The sequence below is a fragment of the Capricornis sumatraensis genome, chromosome 22, assembly GCF_032405125.1.
Source record: "Capricornis sumatraensis isolate serow.1 chromosome 22, serow.2, whole genome shotgun sequence".
In the NCBI taxonomy this organism is placed as follows: domain Eukaryota; kingdom Metazoa; phylum Chordata; class Mammalia; order Artiodactyla; family Bovidae; genus Capricornis; species Capricornis sumatraensis.
Genome location: NC_091090.1, coordinates 29,434,728 through 29,456,692, shown reverse-complemented (window position 1 = coordinate 29,456,692; position 21,965 = coordinate 29,434,728). Strand labels below are relative to the sequence as shown.

At 52.1% G+C, this 21,965-nt stretch overlaps 1 protein-coding gene across 2 annotated transcripts in view; it reads left to right on the top strand.

Annotated features, from left to right (window-relative positions):
• The first annotated feature begins 2,140 nt into the window (after window positions 1–2,140).
• TRAM2 (translocation associated membrane protein 2) overlaps window positions 2,141–21,965 on the top strand; it is a 68,625-nt gene continuing 48,800 nt past the window's right edge. Inside the window, exon 1 of one of the 2 annotated variants that reach the window (XM_068994044.1) lies at window positions 2,141–2,312. In XM_068994044.1, coding sequence (XP_068850145.1) covers window positions 2,193–2,312 — 120 coding nt within the window. In that variant the 5' untranslated portion in view covers window positions 2,141–2,192. Of the gene's footprint in view, window positions 2,313–3,201; window positions 3,219–21,965 lie in introns of those variants that run through there. The other variant, XM_068994045.1, reaches the window with a different exon arrangement.

Below are 21,965 nucleotides of genomic sequence, written 5' to 3'. Positions count from 1 at the left end.
GAGGACATATTTTTAAAAAACCACCAAGGGCTGTCCTATCTTTCTGTCTTCAGTTACTAGCACAGTTTCTGGCACTTGGTAGGTGCTCAGTAGATATTTCTAGTGGAATAATGTGTGAAGGGGGAAATATTGGAGTCATTGTAATATGGGTAATTAGTGTGGTCCAGCTGAAGAATGGTGGAGGTGAGAGTTGAAGGGAGAGATTCTGAGATAAGAATTCATGGGACTCCATGACTGGTTACATGAGAAGGGTTGGGAAGAGATTCATTTGGGGTTGAAGGTGGTCTCGAAACTAGGACTTAAAGATGGTTGTGTCAGTTGAAGTAGGCATCTAGGACTTCCTTGTTGGGGTTTCAAAGGTAATGACATATAAATCATACAGCTAAACTTAAGCCCCAAGTCTAGTTGTTCAGTGATATTCGGAAAGATTTGGAGTTGGCAGTCATCAATTTGAGCCAGAAGTCATCCCCTATATATCATGTTTCTCATTTATAAATGTGGAGGTTATAATACCTAACTGTGTACCAGAACTGTCCAACTAAACTCTTGGGAATATTAAAAGGTTGGCAACATCTCATCTTTTGCAAGAAATTCCCACCACTGCATCCTCTAGAAATGGTCATGTTTAAACACAAGGGAACCATCAGATTAAACCATATGAAATACTGGTATTCCAGTTTTGACTTACAAAGAAATCAATTCCATAGGGTTCAACCTAATAGATATATGTCTGCAGTTTGAAGATTTGAACACCTCTTCACAGATGGAAAATTGAGATGTTCCAGAGTTCTGGATCTTTCTATTCCTGAGACTGAGGTCCAACTAAAAGAAAGGTCAGTTTTGAAGTTAAATTAGGTTTAGCCCAATACAGGCATTACTTTCTCATTTCCTTAAGTCAGATAAAGGAATTAAAGAACAAAGACTAAATACTGGATTCAAGAAACTTAAGATGGAAAACTTATCTTGGAACTCCAGCTAAGTCCAGATTCAACTCCATTTCCTACACTGTGCCGTTTCTAAGAAATTGTATTTACTTAGAAGTGAAATAGCTGAGGACCTAATAAAAAAGGAACTAGGAATTAAATAGTTCTTTGCTCATTTTTGTATTTTTGTATATCTGGAAGGTGATTAGTTGACTCCTTCATTACTGGTAGGAATAATTCCAATATTTGCCGATATAAATTAATTTATGAAAAATACCTTTTGTCATTTCCAGGAGTACTTCTAAAACTTAATACCGAACAGAAACTTTCAGTGTGAAAGTTCTTTCTTTTCTTCTTCTTCAGTGTTTATTCTTCCACTTTTTCAGATTAATACCGAAGATATTTGGGTAAAAGGTGTGAAACTCATTGATAGCGGCATAAAGATCTCAAATGTCAGAGCAAACCCGCACGAATTCATCCATTCCCCTCTTTGGAAAACAAACTCCCCGAGGGCAAGGTCTTTGCCGCATATTCCCAGCATTCTGAACCGTGCCAAACGCTCTCCAGCTTTCAGCAAACACTTGGTTATCCGTCCATTCATAATCATCGGTGCAGGGCGCGGGCCATCAAGGAAACCGGCCTGCAGCTTTTCCTTCCTGCGCCCAACCTGCGCTGCTCTCAACCCCCCAGGGTCACAGATCGCACCGCCGGAAGAACCCTGGAGGCGCGGCCCACCTCTCGGTGGCCCTGCGGCCCTTCCCTTCCCGTGGAGGAAGGAGCGGTAGCCGCGGAGAGAGGGAAACCCGGGCCCACTTCCTGTCCGGGCAGGGCAGGGCGTCCGCGAGCCCCTCAGCTGGAAACTGCAGATTCGCAGCACTGGAGAAGGCAGTGGGGTGCGGGAGCCGGGCGAGACGGACCCGGCCGCGGGTACCGCCCCCACCGGCCCCGGCCCCGCCCCCCGCGCGTCCCCGGCGGCGGCGAGAGGGTTAAGCGCGCGGGGGGCGGGGCCCGAGCGAGCCGGGCGCGCGGATTGAGGGCCGCGGGGCGGCGAGGGGGCTGCGCCGGGGGCGGTTCCGGGCGGCGGGGGCGGGGGCGGGCGGAGGAAGGGGGCGGGCCCCAGAAGTTGTTGGGAGCTGGGCCGGCGGCGGGAGGGCGAGCGAGCGGGCGGGCGGCGGGCCGGCGGGTGGAGCGGGGCCGGGGCTCGAGAAGTTTGCACGGCGGCTCCTGAGCGCCGGGTGCGGGCCCCGCCGGCCGTGCGCGCCCGCTGCCATGGCTTTCCGCCGGCGGACGAAAAGTTACCCGCTCTTCAGCCAGGAGTTCGTCATCCACAACCATGCGGACATCGGCTTCTGCCTGGTGCTCTGCGTCCTTATCGGGCTTATGTTCGAGGTGAGCGACATCGGGGCGGGGAGCGTCCCTCTCGCACGCCGCCCGGCGTCCCCCTACGGGTCCCCTGGGGTCTGCGTCTGCGCCCGGGCGCCGGGCCGCCGTGTCGGTCCCCCGCATCCCCCCGGCTTTGTGCACCGTGCGCCCCTCGGCCTCCTAGTCAGCCCAGACGCCGCCGCCAGCTCCGCGTCGTGCCCGCCAGCCCTGCCGCCCCGTTGGGTACCCACTGGACCCTGCAGCTCTCTCTGCAGCCCCGACTCTCAACCCTGGCCTCGAACCGACGCGGCCCTGGCCCGCCCAGCGGAGGTTCCTTTCTGGTGTCCAGGAGCCAAGCCCGGAGACTCCCAGACCCGCAGGCATTGCACAACTACCCCTTCCTAGCCCTAGCTGCCAGCTCCTCTGGGCTTTTCCAGTGGGAGGGACCCCGGCCCTTTTCCACTTCCCACCTGATTTTCGGTGTCTTTTGCATCCTCAATTCTGGGCCATAGTGGGGGCGTTCGGGGTACGGCCCTAGCCCCGTTCCAGCAGTGCCCTTTGCGGTCCTCCTGACACCCCTCTTTTTTTTTTTTGCTCTTGCCCTAAAGGCCAGTTTTCATAAACCCTGTGAACATAACGTTCTGTGAACTGTTCCTTCGCTCCATCTGTGGTGGGCCTAGAGCTTCTCCCTGTGATAGGAGCAAGGTGAAGGCGAGGCATACCCTCTGCTTTTAGGAGAAAGGTGATTCTGCCATAACTGTGGGGGTAGAGGACAGCTGGGGCAGGCCTCACCGACTTGCCTCGAATGGGGTCGGAATCCAAGGGGGCTCATGGGAAGACTCCCTGCTCCGGACAGCCAGAAAAATGTGATAGTCACAAGCAGGGAGAACTGGCAAACAGTGAAGGACTCGCCCTGGTCTGCCTTGTCTCAAGGTGAGTGCCGCTTCATCGGCAGCTTATCTGCATCTCAGGAACGGGCTGGGAAGCTGTAACCATCTATCAGTTGCCTTGGATATGGAGGATTCCTGGTGTGGCTAATTTCCTCTTCCGTGTCCCTCTGTGTCTGGGTTTCCTATCTCTTCTCTCAGGATGAGGAGGGCCCTGCTAGGCAGGGAAGCTGCCCTCAAGGTGGGGATGTTCTTGTGGTGGCTGAGCGAGGGTTGGATGGGTGCACGCGTCCTTGGCTGGGCTTCAGGGTCTGTTGGAAGTAACTGGAGACTGCTATTGGGGTCTGCAGGCCTGCTTTACTCTTCCCTCATAACCCCCATAACTCTCGTGGTATATCCGCGGCAAGGGCTTTGTCAGGCCAGGGTCATCTCCTGTGCTGCCATCTCTGCTTGGTCACTAATCTGATGAAATTAAAAAAAAAAAAGAAAAAAAAAGCTGCAGCCTCAGTTTCCCCATCAGTACAGATTAGTAAAAACCCGTCTTTCTCCTGGGGGTTATTGTGAGGTTTAATTGAGATCATGTGAGCAGCAAACGCAGTAACAGCTTCTACCAATATAAAAGCAAGTCATTTGCGCCTGAACCTTTATTGTTGGCCATAAAAATAGCCTATGGGATAGAGAATTTGTTTGCTCCAGCAGATGCCCTCAGTATCTCCTTGCTGTCCTTCATTCTGAGAGGCCTCCCAGTGCCTTGTCACCAGTCTTGGAGGGTGTGGTTGGAGAGACACACGTGACAGCTGTAGCACTCACAGCCACATGCTTGCTCTGCAGCCTGGTGGGCCTCTGCTGTGTCTCTGGCGTTCATTAAGGGTGGTGACTCTACCTACTCTTGTCTTTGCTCCAAAAGAGCTGCCGAGCATTTAAACTCCGGATACCTCCTCCCCTCGCCATCTGTGGTCTGGTGAAAAGTCCTGTTGGTTAAACCTGGCCGCCTATGGGAAGTAGAAAGTGCCAGGAGTCCTTCATCCCGTACGTGAAGAGGAGGAAGGAAGGCCCAGGGTGGGAAAAAACAGCAAAAAGACTGCCCTGCTGTCCTCCCCATCTTGGGATTGGACTGGGAAATGCGGAAAGGATCGTGGCTGGAATGCCTCTGTCCGTCCCACCACCCTCTTCCAGTAGAGTCTTAGTCCAGTGGCATCCATGCCTTCAGGTGGGTTGTCTCCTGGGAAAGGTGCACTGAGGTGTGATGTGGGTCAGTGTGGGCTGGCCTGGGAGGAGGAGGGCCATGCCCCATCCTCCCTTATGAAGCATGAGTGTTCTGCTGTGCTAGGCACACAGAAGGTCCTCATCGTATCTACCAGCTGATGCTCCACGGAGATAGGTATTTGGGGAGACTCAGGTTTCTAGAACTACGTAATGAGAGTGGACACAACTCACTGTCTTCTGGGGACCTCCAAGAAACACATGTGGGCTCCCTCACAGGGGAGACCGTCAGGGACGTACTGCTGTCACTCGGGGCCATCTGGGCTCTCCCCTGGAGGGGTGCTGTGCGTGTGTGTGTGTGTGTGCGTGTGCGTGTGTGTGTGTGTGTGCGTGTGTGTGTGTGTGTGTGTGTGTGTGTGTGTGTGTGTGTGTGTGTGTGTGTGTGTGTGTGTGTGTGTGTGTGTGTGTAGGTAGGGATGTGGGTGAGAGTGCAGGGGCAGGCCAGCACTTAACACCGCCCAACTGGAGAGGGAGGAGATGGAAAGGGGAGGGGGAGGCAGGGCGAGGGGACTGCCAGCTTTTGGGTTTCTAACTTGGGGCAGGGCTAGGATGCCTTCATTCAGAAGCTGAGTCAGGAAAACTCAATTATAATTCTTCCCACAAAGAGCTAGTATCCTGGCCACTCCCTCCTCTAGGGTCCCCTGCCCAACCTCAGCCAATGAGCTGAGGCCCTCTCCCCCCACCCTGGCAGCCGCGGCTCTTGCATCCTAACTGGTCTCCACCTCTTCTGTGCCTTGCCCCTTCCCCGACTCACTGGTCAACTCACCAGCATTCAGAAGGGCTCTCGTTCCCCAGCAGGGACCTCAGGACCTTAGTTCTGTCCCGTGGGAGATGCTGACTCCAAGTTCCTTCCCTTGGGATCGCTTCCTTTGAGAACACACGTGAAAGAGTTCCCCTCCCACCTCCATCTGGCTCAGTTTTGAACCCTTCTGAAATTCCTTCTCCCATTTTTGAGGCTGGGGTAGGGGGACAGGCTCTTCCCCCCTGAGCCCAGGTTTTCTTTCCATCCTGCGGGCTGTTTGGAATAGAGTTGTTCTGTGCAGTCTCGGCACTCGGCTAAAAAATGTCAGGAATGTGGAGCTTTATTTTCCCCCCTCCTTCCCTTCCAGCTCTCTCTTTCTTGACTCTGCTGGGGAGAGATGGTGCAAGGGGGGGTTTCTACTCCACACTTTGGGTCCTTCAGGCCTGTCTTAGGTGGAGTCCGGCCCCAGCGGCCTTCAGGGTGTGGGCAGCCAGTGTGTGTCCGATTTGAAAGCCACATTCCCTCCCCTCCCCTTTGCCTTCCCTTTCCAGTGTCCTGTTCCTTTGGTGCCACGTTTCAGACCAAACCAGGCAGGGGAAGAGAGAGGAAAAGGCGCTCATTAGCAATCTGAGAATGAGAACAAGGTGTGGGGGAGGGGGCGGCACATCCAGCGGAGACGAGGCCACTTGTATATTACCTCTAAAGTCATTTGGAGGCAGAAACTTTTGTTTGTTGCCCAAGCTCATTTACAAGCGCTGCCGGTCTGCAGCATGGAAACGGTTCTGAAATTCTGGGCCCATCGTTTGGAGGTTGGGTTTCTGTTTTGGTCCATGATGACTGTAAGAATTTTGGATTCAGAACTTTGAGGGCAGTGGCTGGCTTTTGCTTTCAAATTGTTTTGGAGACAGATGTAGTAGGGCCACCTTTCCCCAGGAACCACCTTCTTCCTGGTTGCCACGGTCAGCTTGTCAGGGTGATGTGTTTGCAGCATATACAGTGGGAGCCGGTTGTGTTACAACCTGGCAGGACACGGGTCCCGTGGCACCAGTCCACATCCTGCCAGGCGTCCCCGTAGGCACCGCAGCCCGAAGTGAGGCTGCCGGTCCTGCCTCTTAGCATTCATGATTGCCCTAAGACAGTTCTGCGTCCCTTCCGCTAAGACGAAGAGCTGTGTATACGGCACAGAGATGTTCATCCGCGGGCATGTGTCGCCTCTCTTTGACTAACTCCTAATGTGCTTTTAAAGACGTTCCTCTGCCAGCTTGTACAGTTCCTGACTTACGCGTCTTCCTCTCCTGCCTCTGACGTGGCCCATCAGTGGTGTTCTAAAGAAATGAGTCAGGGGAAACCGAGAAGGGCTGTCTCTGGGGTGCCCTTGCTCTGTGATTGGATTTCTACCCACATTTCAGAACAGAGATTTGGAGCTAGCGTTCCTCCTGGTCTACCTAAAGTGTCAAACCCTCTCCTGTGGGATGTAAGGGTACCTCAGTGATCCCTGTTTATTCCCTTGGCAAAAATGTGATGGCCAGAAAGGAGGTGTTGATCAGTGAGTGCGTTTTTAACTCTCACCACAGGATAATGTGTAAATGTCTCGCACTGGGCCTGGCATGCAGGCACTCAGTTGATGGTCTCAGCAACCACGCTGGTGGTCTCTGTTACTGGCGTCCCAGTTGGGCGTGTGAGCACACCTTCTGCCATCACGCTGGCCCCGATTTCCATTTAGATATGACCTGTTTTTCCGTGAGACCTTTCCCCCGAGTTCTCTAGTGCCAGCCATCTGCCCCAAAGGGGACAGTCACAATACCCTAGGTGCCTCTTTCCCCGGAGAACATCAGTTGTCCCTCTTCCATCCATCTTATTGAAAGGTGGGCTGGGGGTGCTAGAGGGTCTCAGATATGTGGCTGTCAGCTGCCCTGCCAGCTCCGTCCTTGCCACTTCCCTCTCGCCTGCTCTGTGTCTTTACCCTCAGCTGCTGCTTCTCTGGAGCACTGTCCAGCCCAGTCACAACAGAGCGCCTTAGTCCTGCCTGTTTGCAGAGTCCCATGTGTTGCTATGGAGAAAACTTCAGTCTGGCAGGCATGAGCTCCTTTTTTGATCTGCTTCATCGTGGGCAGGGGCCCCAGAAATCACACTATGGCAGATGTATCCCCCGTTCCCACCCTGATAAATGCCTAAGCTGAAGGGTTGATAAGAGGGGATTAGAGTTCCCAAACTGCAGAAGTGCTTTCTAATCAACTAGAGTGCTTTTAGCAGGCCATGGTGGGAAACTTCACTGATATGATCTCGTAACCTTTTTATCCAGCTCTGTGTATCTGGTGTCCACTGGTACCTAATGGTTAAAGAAAAGGGAGTTAAAAAAAACAAAAGCTGGGGGAAGAAAACAGTAAAGGCTATCACCATGGCTCCTGACACAGCCCTTCTCATTTCACGAGCACACCTTTATCTCGTATACAGCCTTGACTTGCTGCCCCGTCTCAGGTGTCCCGGGTGGAAAGAAACCCAGTCTAGCTTACTCACAGCTGGTTAACGTCGGGGGTTGACTGTGAGGTTTAAAGAGCTTTGCAAGTGGGTCTCCTGGACCCCGCAGGTTCGCATAGCTTTCCTGCACGAAGGAACGGAGCCCGGTCATCATGAATGGGGGCCTGGGAGGCCCCTGGAGGGCATTTGGGGACTGCAGGGTTAGGTGAGGTGCTGCTCTGTGGCTCTCCACCCGAGCCACGTTGCCTCTCGACGGCTTCCCTCATCTGTCTCGAGGGGTTGGCAGGAGTCTCCATCTGTGAAATGCTTTACTGGCCTCACCCTGTAATCTGGATGGTTTATGGGGGTTGTCATACCCATCCAGAGCCTGGCTTCTAGAGCAGAGACTTGGCCAAGGACCATCCTCCCCGAGTCGGAGCCAAGACAAGAAGTCAGCCCCGTCTGGCTCACACTTAGAGCTCAGCTCTGATGCTTCCACGAATGCGGCGTCTACGGAATGTAGCCAAGGGCCGCTTTATTTTTCTTTGTCTGAGTGGAATCCGTTTATTACCTGGAAGTAATGTCTGGGGGTCATTGTTCCATGTGGAGACTTTTCTTCCTGGAACAGTCATTGCAATTTGCATATCCCTGATAGAGACTCCAGAGAGTAACCCGAATATGTGTGTCATATGTGACCAAGGGTGAGTGGGCAGAAGCTTTACCTCCTGTTAAAGTCACTGCTTGCTCTTGGCCCACATCTGCGTGAGAATCATTGCCTCTGGCGGTGACATCTTCATTGGCCTTTTCATCAAGTTAATATCGTGGTCACTGCTCAAGGGCACAGCTTTTCTTCATATTTTACAAGCCCAGAGGCTAAAGGGAAACCTAGACAGCATCTACAATATTCATAGAAGAGGAAAACAAGACCCCAGAGGTTGAGTGATTCGCCCAGGACGATCGAGTGAATTTCTGGCAAACTCGGGGCTTGAACCCATGTCATCTGACTCAGGTCCAGTGTGTTTTTACACATCTGCTCATTGGGTTTCCAGACGCTGCATTTGAATGCAACTGTGTGTGCAGAAGCCTCAAGACTGATAGATCTTTTTTTTAGTGCGCTGCATGCATTTATTTGGCACCTCATTGCTGACTGAGTGCCTGCTGTATGCCTGTGTGGAGTTCTGGGGATGAATGTGAACACGGTGACCTCCTCTCCAAGGAGGTTATGATATGGTAGCTTGAAGCTGATAGTCTGTTTTGCAGATAGAAGTAAGGTCTTGAATTTGATGAAAGCGGCAGGTGCAACTTACAGAGTTACAGATGATTGGGCCTCACCTTCAAGCCACTGCCATTGGCGGAAGAGGGGATTTATTGAATAGAGGCCCAACACCCTGAGCAGAGGATAAGTGTGGCGGTGACTCCTAGGCATTGTGTATGACACAGCTTCATGGATGAGTGAACTGACCGAAGGCGGGGTGGGGGTGTGTGTGTGCGTGCATGCAGGTGTGAGTTCTTGTACGCGGAGGCCTTCATTGGTTGGAGCTTTGGTTGAGGTTTGAAGAACTCCTCCATATGGTTTCTTAAGATTTTCAACATCAAACCCCAACATGATTTGAGTTGGTAGGGGTGAGAAGGACGTCATCCCCAGAGCCTCGGTCGTCCTGCCTCTGAAGAGGGTTTCTTTTCCTTTTTTGGCTGCGCTGGGCTTTCGTCACTGCCCTCAGACTTTGTCTTGCGGCGAGCGGGGCTGCTCTCTAGTGGTGATGCGCAGGCTTCTCCTTGCAGTGGGTTCTCTTATTGCAGAGCATGGGCTCTGGAGTGAGTGGAGCTTTAGTAGTCGTGACTCTTGGGCTCTAGGGCCTGGGCTCAGTAACTGTGGTGCTTGATGGGCGAGGAGTAACTGTTGATATGGATTTTGTGACTGCTGTTTGAACGAGGCTGACGGGGGACCTGGGAAGAGCAAGAAGAGGCCACTGTCCTGGGCAGAATGGCCAGCGTCTGCCCTGCCCGCCCAGCGTTCATCACACGGGTGCTCAGGGTGGTCTCGGGCCCTGGGCTGGAGTGTGTGTGCATATTCAGTGATATGCCACACACACACACACACACACACACACACACATCTGTGGCCTCTCTATTTCAGATCAGTGGGGTGAACCTAGAGTCTGAAGCCACCCTAACCCCACACCCACGGCAGCGTTCTTAAGGCATTGCCCGCCAGCTGGTAGGGTCCCACTCCATCTGCAAGGCCTCTTCAGCTCCTCTGACCACGGGCATGCTTTCTGCCTTGAAATTATAAGGGCAAGTTAATTAAAGGGGTAGAGAGATGTTGTAAAAGAGAGGCATCAGCACTTGGTGACATCCTTCTGAAGCCTAGTTTCGAGGAGGGCTTATCCGTTACGGTTAGCATTTGAGCTGCCCCAGTTGTGGACTCAGCCAGCACAGGCCTCACATGTGCCGTCAAGTAGGCAGCCACACGCCACACCCGGCTGTTTCAGTGTAAACTCATCAAGATGATACAAAAGGTTCAGTTGCTCAGCCACACTCGCCACATTTCGAGAAAGTTCTGTTGGACATGCTGATCTCCGGGTAGCTTTCAGAATTTGTTTTTTGTGGTTTTTGTTTGTGTAGTAATGTGAAATGGGGGGGGAGGGGTGGTCTTTAAGGTGTGGTTCTGTTAAGGACTCTCAGAGGCATGAATTATGGGGCTGAGGTCATGGGCCTGGAGCCACATAGCCTGAGTCTGAATTCTGGTTTTCCCTATCCTAGCAGTGTCATCTCTGTAGATTATTTCATCACTCCATGCCTCAGTTTCCTCATCTGGAAAATGGGGGTAACACTATGTCTGATAGTTGTTGGGAGGATTAGAAACATCAGCACAAGAGGTGAAATGTTGATATAGCTACAGCGCTTAGAAGATGGCTTGGTGCAGGGCATTAGCTGAGTGCATGTGCCCTGTTCTTCATGTTGCTCTCCGGAGGTGTTGGAGAGATGTCTTGGCTCGTGGGGCTCCCCTTTGCGGCTCCCTCGGCATTTGGAACGCAGCTGGGAACAGGGTGTGCGGGGAGGTCAGCCCTGTGCCCTGTCCTGTGACCTCCACACCGGGTAATCACTCAGGTCCTTGCCCAGCCGCCTGCACTCACTTCACGTACAGTTATAGGAAGCGTGGGTATGTGATCCAAGGTTACAGAAGAAAGAACAAATTCAGATGGAGCAGTGGCTGGGCAGATAGACAACTGTGGGCAGGTAGGTGGTGGCCGCCAGCCTGAGACTTTCTCCTGGAGGTAATGGGGGCCTTTGAAGAGCTTTGGGAGGGCAGTGACCTGAGACTCTGTCTTCTGCTCTGTTGATCCCTGGGGGGTGGGGTTGGAGGCGAGGAGTCTGATCAGAAGGCTGTGGCAGGGACTCCCCAGGAGAACTCCCCCTACCTCCTAAGACAATTTTAGTCTCCACCCCAACCAGGAAGTATGCCCCGGGCCCCCACTTTCCTTAGGACCCCCACATCTGAACTTTCTGGTGTCCACTCAGAGACTCTCCCCATCCACCCAGTGTGGCAGACACTCTCTGTGACCAGGCAGTTGTGTAGGACCCGCTGTGACCTGGCTGCCCCGGTGCAGAGTTGCCCTTGAACGCGAGTGTTGCTCTGAGCCACTGTCTGGCGGAGCCTTTGTGTGACCTTATCACTGAAGTGTCCTTCAGACTTACTCAGACAGTATGTTTTGCGTCTAACACGATTTCTAATTTTTTAAGAAGTCAGGCCAAAAAAAAAAAAAAAAAAAGAAGTCAGGCCTCAGCCAGATGGAACATCTTCACCCCCCTCCCTTTTTTTCTCGCTACATAAGCCATGAAGGGGCTTATGTTCAAGTACAGCAGCCTGACCCAGGGAAGCAGGGTTTGTTCCAGTGTCAGAGGAGGCGGAGGGCGAGGGAGCCCTTTGGGGAGGTTTCCTGGGGTTAGGGGTTGGGGGTTGACTGGGGAGGGGAGGAGAGAGGCTCGGCCTGTGCACAGCTTCGTTTTGTTCCCGAAGTTGCTTCGCTCACTGTACATAAGGAGCCATCTGCGCTCCGTCCGTCAGGCGGTGGGTGCTGATGGGTGTCAGTCATCATCTTTGACCTGTGTCTTCCATCTCTGTGCTGGTGCCAGGCCCCTGGAGACAAAACGAGGGGGTCGGCCCCTTGTCTGACCTCTCGCGGTGGAACCGTGGGGGTCTTCTTCCCAAGGCCCGTTGGTGATCACTCGTCATCTTAACTAAACAGCCCTGGCCCCCAGTGCCTGTAGTTTACGTGGTCTACAGCAGAGGGACGTAAAGCAGGTGCATCTGTCGGAACAGCCCCTGTGGTCACTGGCCCACGTCTCGTCTGTTAGTCCCGCCAGCTTGACCTTCTGGGCTGCCCCGCTTCCCTGCTCACCCTTACTGCTCCTCGACCTTTGCTCACACCCTGGGCGTCTCCCACCTGAGTGGCGACAGTGAGTCCCAGCTTGGTCCTCGGCCTCCTGTCTGGTCCCTTCTCCATGGATGTGCTCTGGCTCAGAGCTGGGTCTGGGTCTCTCTCTCTTCCAGGCCTCTGGTGGTGCCCACCTGAAGTCTGGGGAGCCCAGCGTGGCGTTCCAGGCCCCCTGGAGTCTGACCATCCTGTCCTGCAAGCTCAGCCTGCTCCTGCCCTGACCCCTCATCACAGTCCACCCTAGTGCTTCCTGAACATTTCTCTTCCTGCCTCCTGCTTTGTGTATGCACCCCTTCCCCGCCCCGTCTCTCCCGTTCTGTTGACTGACTCTAGCTTCTCCCCAGATGTCGCCTCCCATGTCGCACTGGCACCACCTGCTCTGAACGCTCTCCCAGCCTCTAACGGTTCACACCTCCTCACTGCCAGCCTTGGCCTTTCTCATCTGTTGATCCAACCCAGCTCAGACCGGGCGTGTGCTCTCTGCCAAGTGGGTCACAGATGGAAATGTGAAGGTCTTGCTGTCACAAGGGCCCAGAGTCCTCTGCGAGGGGGCAGTATCCTTGGTGCTCTTGTGTGCAAAGGTGCAGAGTGAGTCACTGTAAACAGGAGATGTGTGTGCTGGGGCTCAAGGCCTGAGGGCCGCTGGCCTGGCAGATGGGCCTGGGAGAAGGTGTTCCAGGCAGAGAGAGGATGTGTGGAAAGGACAGAGAGGTTAGGGAGTGGGAAGTGGCTCTGGGTTGCCAAAGTCGGGGAGGTGGCTCAGGAAGGAAGTTATGGAAGATGAGTCTGCACTGGTCTCAGGGCCGTGGACGCCCAGCGTTTGGATTTGCTCCTCAGCTTAGGGAACAGAGAGCCATTGCTTGAGTCCATTTTAATGATACTAAAATACATTTGTATATGCAAAGGCAAAATCCGGAAAAATCATAGCAGACTGTCAACATCGATTATGTTTCTCCCAGGTAGCTCATGGAAGACTTTAGTTTTCAGTGTTATAGCTTTCCCTTAATTTTTTTTTTTTTTCTAACAGTAGGTGTATGTAGCTTTTAAATTCATCTAACTCCTCCCAGTTCTGTTTTGGAAAAAAAGAAGCTTGAGATAAGAATTCAATCTGAACCACTAGATATCAGTGTAGGAAGTAGTGCTAGATACCAGCTTATAGCTAAATGCTGAATACACTTGTGAATACAGCGGTTTTAGCCACTGTGTAAGCCTGGAGTTGAGAAAGCTTTTAGATTCCGGCAAGGGAAGCTTCGTCAGAGAAGAGTGGGACTTGGCTGGAGCCTCAGAGGATGCTGACGTTCATGTAGCACTTTACAGCTTGTGGGGTCAAAGGACAAAGTGTGCTGAGCGCTGACCTTGTGCCAAGCACTGCTGTGAGCACCTTCCTTGGGTCCCGTTATCCCGCCCTCCCAGCCACCCTTAGGGTCGGTACCGTGGTTGCTCCCGTAGTACAGATGAGGGAACTGAGGTCTGCAAAGACCGGGGAGCCTAACCAGGCTTCCGTTGGTCAAGAGGCCAGAGCCAGGATCGACAGCCCACCTGTCTGACTTCAGAGCCCGAGTTCTGACTCCCATTTTAAAGAGAAGAAAACTGAGGCCAAGAGAATTCACATAACTTGCCTGAGGTCACACAGCTAGTAAACTGGGGAGCCAGGTATGCACTCAGGATATTCCAAATAATCCATCTACTCACACTGATATTTCCTGATTCGAGTTCCAGGCTGTTGGAATCCCTGGCGTGGTGACAGGAGGCTGGAAGTTTCTGGGTCAGAGGGGTACATGAAACTCTTCCTACCAGGCCCCCGTCCTTGGAGATTCACGCACCACATAAACTTGTCAAAGTAGAGGAACATCTCAGGTCTACTGGCCCTCCCTCTCCAGCAGGATTTAGTAACATCCACAGGTTTGCTCGGGCTTCCCTGCTGGCTCAGTGGTCAAGAATCTGCCTACCGAGACGCAGGAGACGAGGGTTCGATCCCTGAGTCGGGGAAGATCCCTTGGAGGAGGAAGTGGCAACGCACTGCAGTATTCTTGCCTGGGAAATCCCATGGACAGAGGGAGCCTGGCAGGCTATAGTCCATGGGCTCGCAGAGTTGGACACAGCAGAGCCCCTGAGCACGCACACAGAGGTCTGCTCTCTAGACCGCCGCCCTCCCATCCTGTTACAAGGAGCTGGGAGTGAAGCAGCTGCGTGGACAGCTCCCGCTCCTGTGACCGGTGGAGTGCCAGCTTTCAGGTCTGGGGGTGAAAGAGTGTGGGGAAGAGTCTGGTTTCTTGGATGGATGTGGGGCTTTGTCTCTGACCCCTTTCTCATTTATTGACTCTCCCTGCTTTAGGATACCTGGAAGGACCTACTGAGTGTCCTGTTTGCCACCTCTGTGACATTTTGTTTCAGTAAATCATGGTTCACTCCTAATTGTTACCGTATTAAACCCACCCCATACTTGTTAAACTCAAATTATTCAATGCACACAATGCCACATTTCATACAATGGGTATTAAAAGTATCTGAGTGTCATCACCTGTTATTTTTCTGTGATACGTGTTATTTTTTTTTTTAATTGTGGTAAAATATACCTACTTGCCTGGTGGCTCAGACGGTAAAGGCTCTGTCTACAATGCGGGAGACCCGGGTTCGAGCCCTGGGTTGGGAAGATACCCTGCAGAAGGAAATGGCAATCCACTCCAGTACAATTGCCTGGAAAATCCCATGGACAGAGGAGCCTGGCAGGCTGCAGTCTATGGGGTCGCAAAGAGTCAGACACGGCTGAGCTACTTCACTCACTTGATACATAACGTGGGCTTCCCTGGTGGCTCAGAGGTTAAAGCGTCTGTCTGCAATGCAGGAGACCTGGGTTCGATCCCTGGGTCGGGAAGATCCCCTGGAGAAGGAAATGGCAACTCACTCCAGTACTCTTGCCTGGAGAATCCCATGGACGGAGGAGCCTGGTAGGCTATAGTCTACGGGGTCGCAAAGAGTCGGACATGACTGAGCGACTTCACTTTCACTATACATAATGTACTAGTTAGTATCTTACCATTTACAACTTTTAATTTTTTAAATTGAATGGAAGGTTCTTTAAATTCCATAGTCCTTTACAATTTTCAGAAGTTTCACACACATGACTTCATATAATCCCATGGCCCTTTTAGCCCCCTACCCTGATATTACCATTTAAGTGTACAGTTCCATAGCATTAAGGACATTCCCATTGTTGTACAGCCATCCCCAGAACTCTTTTAAATTTGTCACTGTTGTTTATTTGTTGTTTAGTTGCTAAGTTGTGTCCGACTCTTGAGACCCCATGGACTGTAGCCCACCAGGCTCCTCTGTCCATGGGATCTCCCAGGCAAGAATACTGGAGTGGATGGCCATTTTCTCCTCCAGGGGATCTTCCCGATCTGGGATCTCCCTGACCTGGGTCAAACCCGGGTCTCCTGCATTGGCAGACAGATCCTTTACTCTTGAGTCACCAGGGAAGCTCAAATATTTATTGAGCCCCTGCTGATTGAAGGTGCCAGGGACCTGGAGATGATTGAGACTCATGTGGAGGACAGATAGGAAAACCAGTGGTTACAGTTCATTGTGGCCAGAGTTGTGAGGGGCTCTCTCTGAGCTCGATCGCTGGGGGGCTTCTGCACCTGGGGAGGGGCCACGTTACCACCTTGTGCTGCAGGGCTCCCTCTTGGCTTCCTGTGGGCCCCGTGCTGGTTTCTCACCGCATCACTTCCTGGAGTGGTGGTGCCGCCTCTGCTCCTGGGAGCCCCAGGGAGGATTCAGGGACGTGCCTGTGTCAGAGCCAAGTGCTCGAGCCACACGGCTTGGGTGGCGGCAGGCGCGGGTGGGAGAAGGGTGCTGCCACCCAAGCCAGCGCTCCACCGAAGCCCCTATCAACGGTTTGCCCAAATATAGTCTCCTTGTCCTTCCACCCAGCACGCTGAAGCTAAATAGACAGTCTTTCAGGTGTGATTAGTCCCAAGTGCCTTCGCTCCACTTTACTGCTAAAAAAAAAAAAAAAAAAAGACCACGGTGACGTGGCCAAAGTCCCAGACGAGGGGCATGTATAAAAGCAAACAGATCAGAGAGGCCTGGCTCCAGGGCGCAATTGGTTCTGTGCATTTCCATGGAGACCTCCGGGAAGTGAAAGGCAGTCGTGGTGTTCTTGTGCGGGTTTATTAGGATGGTTCACTCCCAGGCTCTCCTCCTCCTGGAAAACAGACTGCTGGTGTGAGGCTCGGCTGCCCTTGCCATCCGGGTGGGCACCCCATTTCCCAACATCATGTTGCCAGGTCGTGCCGGGCTTGTACATACCCCAGAGCACGTACAGCTTGGGAGTGCAGGCGTTGCTTTCACACTGCCTGGTTCTTTACCGGCTCCTCCACGTCACTAATTTAAGATCCTCAACTGTGCCCCACATAAGCTCAGTAAAATGGGAATGAAAATGATTGTGCTTATCTCATTGAGTTTTTTGTGAGCTAATCACAGAGCTTGATATCAAGGACTCCATTGATGTTCATTATTCATGAATACTGATTAATTCTGTGACCATCACAAGCCATCATTAGACAGCTGCTTTTCTGTTGTCTCTCATTTTCATATATATTTATATATCGTCCTGATGTATCGACGTCACACCAGACACACCATTTGCTGCCTGGGCCACCAAGCCTGCTAAGAAATGTGGAAGTGGGGTACGTTTGCTGAGGTTTTCTCCTTGGTGGGCTCTGAGCCCCCAGCCCATGGTTCACTGGGCTGCCTCAAGTGATCAAGCCTCAGAATTACCTCTCACCTCTTCCCCTTCTCAAAGATCCTATGACTTCAGACCACTGTCTCCTTCTCCCCCTAGGAAGAAAACTCTGTAGTCCAATGAAGTGGAGATCTGCTGCCTGAACTATGTTATACTATGGTGTGGTCTGTCATGAGCCTTCTCCGGTGGTAATCTGCCTGCCAGTGCAGGAGACCTGAGTTTCATCTCTGGGTCGGGAAGATGCCCTGGAGGAGGACATAGCAACCCACTCCAGTATTCTTGCCTAGAGAACCCCATTGACAGCTGTCCGTAGGGTCCCAGAGAGTCAGACACAACTTAGCGGCTGAGCACCCATGCACAGCCCATCATAGCGTTTTTTAAAGATAATATGGTATTTGCATTTTACCAATTGCTTTTATTGAATGACTTTCTTTGCTGTTTGAATGCCGCTCTTATAAACAGATTTCTTCGAGCCCTCCCGCTTAGCACAGTTGATTTAAGTTTTACTCTGCTCAGTGTACGTGCGAGCTTAGTCATGTCCGACTCTTTGTGACCTCATGGACTGTAACCTGCCAGGCTCCCCTGTCCATGAATACCATAGTGGGTTGCCATTTCTTACTCCAGGGGATCTTCCTGACCCAGGGATCAAACTCCCGTCTCCTGTGTCTCCTGCATTGGCAGGCAGATTCTTTACCAGTGAGACACCTGGATACTGTGGTTTTTCATGATTGTAATAGAAATGCTCAGACCAAATTCTGACCTTTCCCCCCAGGCAATGGTATATCGAAATATTTTGAGATGTTAGCATTTTTAAAAGTTGAGGTTGTTTCTGAATGCCTGCCAGGAAGGGATTGGTTAGATCAGTTGAAAATGGTGACATAAATCTATATGCACTGTCACAGAAAGCTGTCTATAGCCTATGGGTGTGTGTTTCTTTTTAAATCAGGTTATAGAATGTAATGTCAGTGTGGTCCTCTCTAAAAACTTGGATTTGTGTTATTTTTATGAAAAGACAGCGGTAAGGATAATTATCAAGATATAGTCGATGGTTTTGTTTTCTATGTGTGGCACAACTGTAATTTAATTTTTTCCATGCTTCTATATATCATACATATATTTTTTTCAACGAAATGTTGGTTTGCTAAGCAGAAAAGGCACATTAAGGCTGTTACCATTTTGGAGATGGAAAGATGGAAAGTTTGGATTGGTGCAGAGCCTGTTGCTTGGGGAACAGGAAAGATGAATGGCGAGAGGAGAAAGCAGCTGGAGGTGGAGTGGGAATTCGGGTGTGTTGGGCGGGGGAGCTGGGGGGGGGAGCTCCAGACGCTGCAGATATAAGCTCACGCCCTGGATCTTAGAGACGTCGTTCCCACCTGATGTAAATAAGAGTTTGCTTTTCTGAAGGCTTTTTTATTTCAAAGAAAATATTTATTTGGCTACTCCAGATCTTTCGTTGTAGCGTGTGGGATTTAGTTCCCCTATCAAGGATTGAAGCTGAGTCCCCAGCATTGGGAGTGTAGGGTCTTAGCCACCGGATCACCTGGGAAATCTTTCTGAAGCCTTATGAAGAGAGGTTCAGAGGGTGAAACGGGGGTGTTTCAAGCCATTCAGAGAAGCGACTACAGACACATCAGGAAAAACGCAAGTCAGGGTGGACCAGAAGTGGAAATGAAACTTCTCAGTTTCAGTTATTAACCGAGCAAGTCACATGAACATGAATGAAAGGGCCTGTGGTGAAAATTTAAGCTTTTAGAAACAGCAATTGAAAATTTCAAGTTAAATCCTAACACAGCAGGTCATCGTGGCCCGGCGTGGGGGTGTGGAAACCAGTCACCCTGTCCATTTTGGGGTGAGACCCACCCCACCTTGGTTTCCCGAGCACCTCTTTACCCTTCCAGGGCTGTAGCGGGTGAACAGGTGGTGGGGGCAGGGCTGGATGGTACTCTCTGGGGGAGGGGTTCAGTGAAGGTATGGGTCTTGACTGCTTGAAGAATCTTTGGACCCACAGCGCCTTGCTCAATGCTAATAGCCTGGGGCTGCTGACTCCACTTCCCTGCCCAGGTGTGTACCTACCTGCTGTTTGTGATGGTGGCTTTTGTGCATGCTCCGTCGCTTAATCGTGTCCGACTCTTTGTGACCTCGTGGACTGTAGCCCATCAAGCTCCTCTGTCCATGGGATTTCCAGGCAAAAATACTGTGGCCCTTTCCTCCTCCGGGGGATTTTCCCAACCCAGGGCTCGAACCTGAGTCTCCTGTGTCTCCTGCATTGGCAGGTGGATTCTTGACCACTGAGCCATTGCATCAACACATTATTTGTTAAACCTGATTGTGTAGAGGGAAGAGCGGGAGAAGGAACAGCCTTGGGGCTTCCTGTGGTTTCCTATCGAAAAGATACACAGAAAATGATAAATGGCAAAGCAGCGGTAACAAATTGGAAGAAAAATGGCTGATGATGACTTACTGAGTGTGTGATGTGCCCAGCCTTGTGCTGAATTGGCCCTTCCCTGTCGGCAGCTCTCTTCAGTACGTCCTGTTGTCTCTCCATACACAGAGCACTCGAAGCAGCTCCATCAGAGTTGCTGAAGGCAGGACTGGGATTTAACACCATCTTTCTGAGTTCAGAATCCAGGCTCTTCACTGCCGTGCTCCCCTGCATCTCAGGAAGGCCCGTAGGCAGCATGGGCTTCGGGGTGAGGCAAGGAAGCAGTGTGGGCACGGACGGCAGGAGGGGAAGTCTGGGGAAGTGGCGGCCAGGGCTGGCCCTCGAAGGGAAATCGAGGCAGAGACACAAATGGAAGGCAGAACTGAGGGCTGATCTTCCAGGCAAGAGAAGTCGTGCAGAGAACTGAAGGGAACCGTTAATAGATGAAATGCTGTAGAAGTTTCTAGGCTGAGTAGGCTGGGGAAATGATACGCTAAACAGGTTTCTTTGCTGCAGAACTTATCAGAGCCTTTATTGGAGCATAATGAGTCTTGTATACCTGCACCCCAAACATATTTGTTGCCCTTGGAGAGTATGTCATGCAGTGATATTCTAGAATATTCTTTAGGGTATCCAGGGCTATGGTACTGAGTTTGGGGAGTTGTGGTAATCAAGGGCGGAGAGGGAAGGAGGTTCAGGAATGTCAGATGGAAGGGTTAGACGTTTTCCTGTAAGCAGTGGGGAGCTTGGAAGAGCATGGCTGTTCTAGCTAGGATGGCCAGAGAAGAGAAGGGAAGACTGTCCTGAGGCAGAGACTCCAGTTAGAACCCTCTTCTGTAGGCTGGTGAGAGATGAGGGTGTGAGCGGGAATAGAGGATTTAATTACATAATAAAGCCAACAGGTTACTGTAAGGGCCATGGGAGTCCTTGACTGCAGCCTGGGACATGGGCAGATATGGGCCTGTCTCTTGGGTACCAGCTTTTGAAATAAAGATGCGTAGTGTGAATTTTGGCATGCCGAACGGGGTCAGTGGCATGCTGTTTAGGTAAAGATGCAGGAACGTCCCCCAGGAGAAAGATCTGAGTAGGAAAAGTAGATTTGAGTGTCACTGGCTTCGAGGCAGCCACTGGGGCAGGATTTCTAAAGGACCAACAAGGGCCCAGCCTTGAACCCTGAACCTTGGGGTGAGTCTCTGTCCTGGAAGCGTCTGTGTGTGGAGGAATCCGAGGGAGCAACGGGACTGCAGGGAAAAACCCTTTGGAAGAGGTGACTCCCCAGGCCTTGTGGGCGGTGGCTTGTAGCCTGAGGCTCCACAGCCGCTTTGTGGCTGAGCTTCTAAGAACAGTCAGCTGCGTCCTCCGGGTGCTGTTTTCCTTGTGTTCTGCAGGGCTGCCTGCCTCTTCTGCTTAGTGATAAATATCACGTCAGGGTTAGATATTTACAGGTGCTTCACGGAGGGCTGCTTTCCTGGGTCGGGAAGATCTCCTGGGTTGTGAAGATCCCCTGGAGGAGGGCACTGCAACCTACTCCAGTATTCTTGCCTGGAGAATCCCATGGCCAGAGGAGCCTGGCAGGCTACAGTCTGTGGGTTCGCAAAGGATCGGACACGGCTGAGCGTGTGCGCACACAGGAGGGCTCCAGGCGGCTTCCTGTCAGGTGTGTCCCCCAGGACTTTGGACTTGGGTCACTTCTCGTCCCCCGCACCCTCTGCCAGGTGGTGGAAGGACGTGAGGGTCTTGTGGTCCCATCCAGCGATCCATCTCCCCTGAATCCTTGCCTTCTGGACTTCACCTGGGGGAGCCTGAAGTCTCCGTATTTGAGGCTGGGGCCCTGCGTGGCCCAGGGCCTGCTTGTCAGCACGTGGCTTGGGTTTCCGTGTTAACGTTCCCAAATCGGGATCACAGAGGATCGAGTGTCGTGCTGGCTGGTCATGCCGAGCCTTCTGGAGCAGCCAGCTGCAGAACTTTCAAAGGGCCGCATGTAACTTGCGCAGGAGATGTGGAAGGGGTGGGGGCACCGAGATGGGGACAAAGAAGCCAGTTTGTGAAAGGGAAAAAATAAATGAGCATAACAGCTCTGGGCCATTGGGTGGGGTACGGCAGGACACTTGGGTACTATGCAACCCCTTTCCTCTTCCCTTTGGATTTTTCCCCTTCCAGAGCCGCCTTTAGTCAGAGCCTTAGTGACCCCTGCAGACCCCCTCTGGGTAAATACAGCCCCTGCCTCCCACCCCTCCACTCATTATGCATTCCTTTAATCCGGCCCATCTCCAGGTTGCCAGCTGGCAGAGACTCAGCAGATTCCAAACCCCAGCTGGTGCCGGAGTGTTTACACGGGGAAGCTTGGCAGACAGCTTGCCCCCAGGCTGCTCAGCTGGAGGAAAAGGTGGAAGGACGTCCCAGAGCTGAGGCCCGGTTTGTCTGCAGGCTCTCCCTTCCCCACCACCTCCCAGGCCTGCTCTGTCCCTGAAAAGGAAAAGGGGAAAAAAATCCCCCCATGTCTGAGGAGGTGTTGGGCTGAGGTCTCCTTGGCTTACCCCTTCCACCCACTTGGAGCCTAAATAGGCTGAGAGCCTTTCACTTGCCTGCTGGAGCAGATGAGATTATTATTTCAAAGCTGTTATTTGTCAGTATAAAGTCAGTCTCCAGAGTGGATGTGACTTTCCAAAATCAGTGCTGGAAGCTCTGTGATCAAATATTCCTGAAGCCAAGCTTGGGGTTCC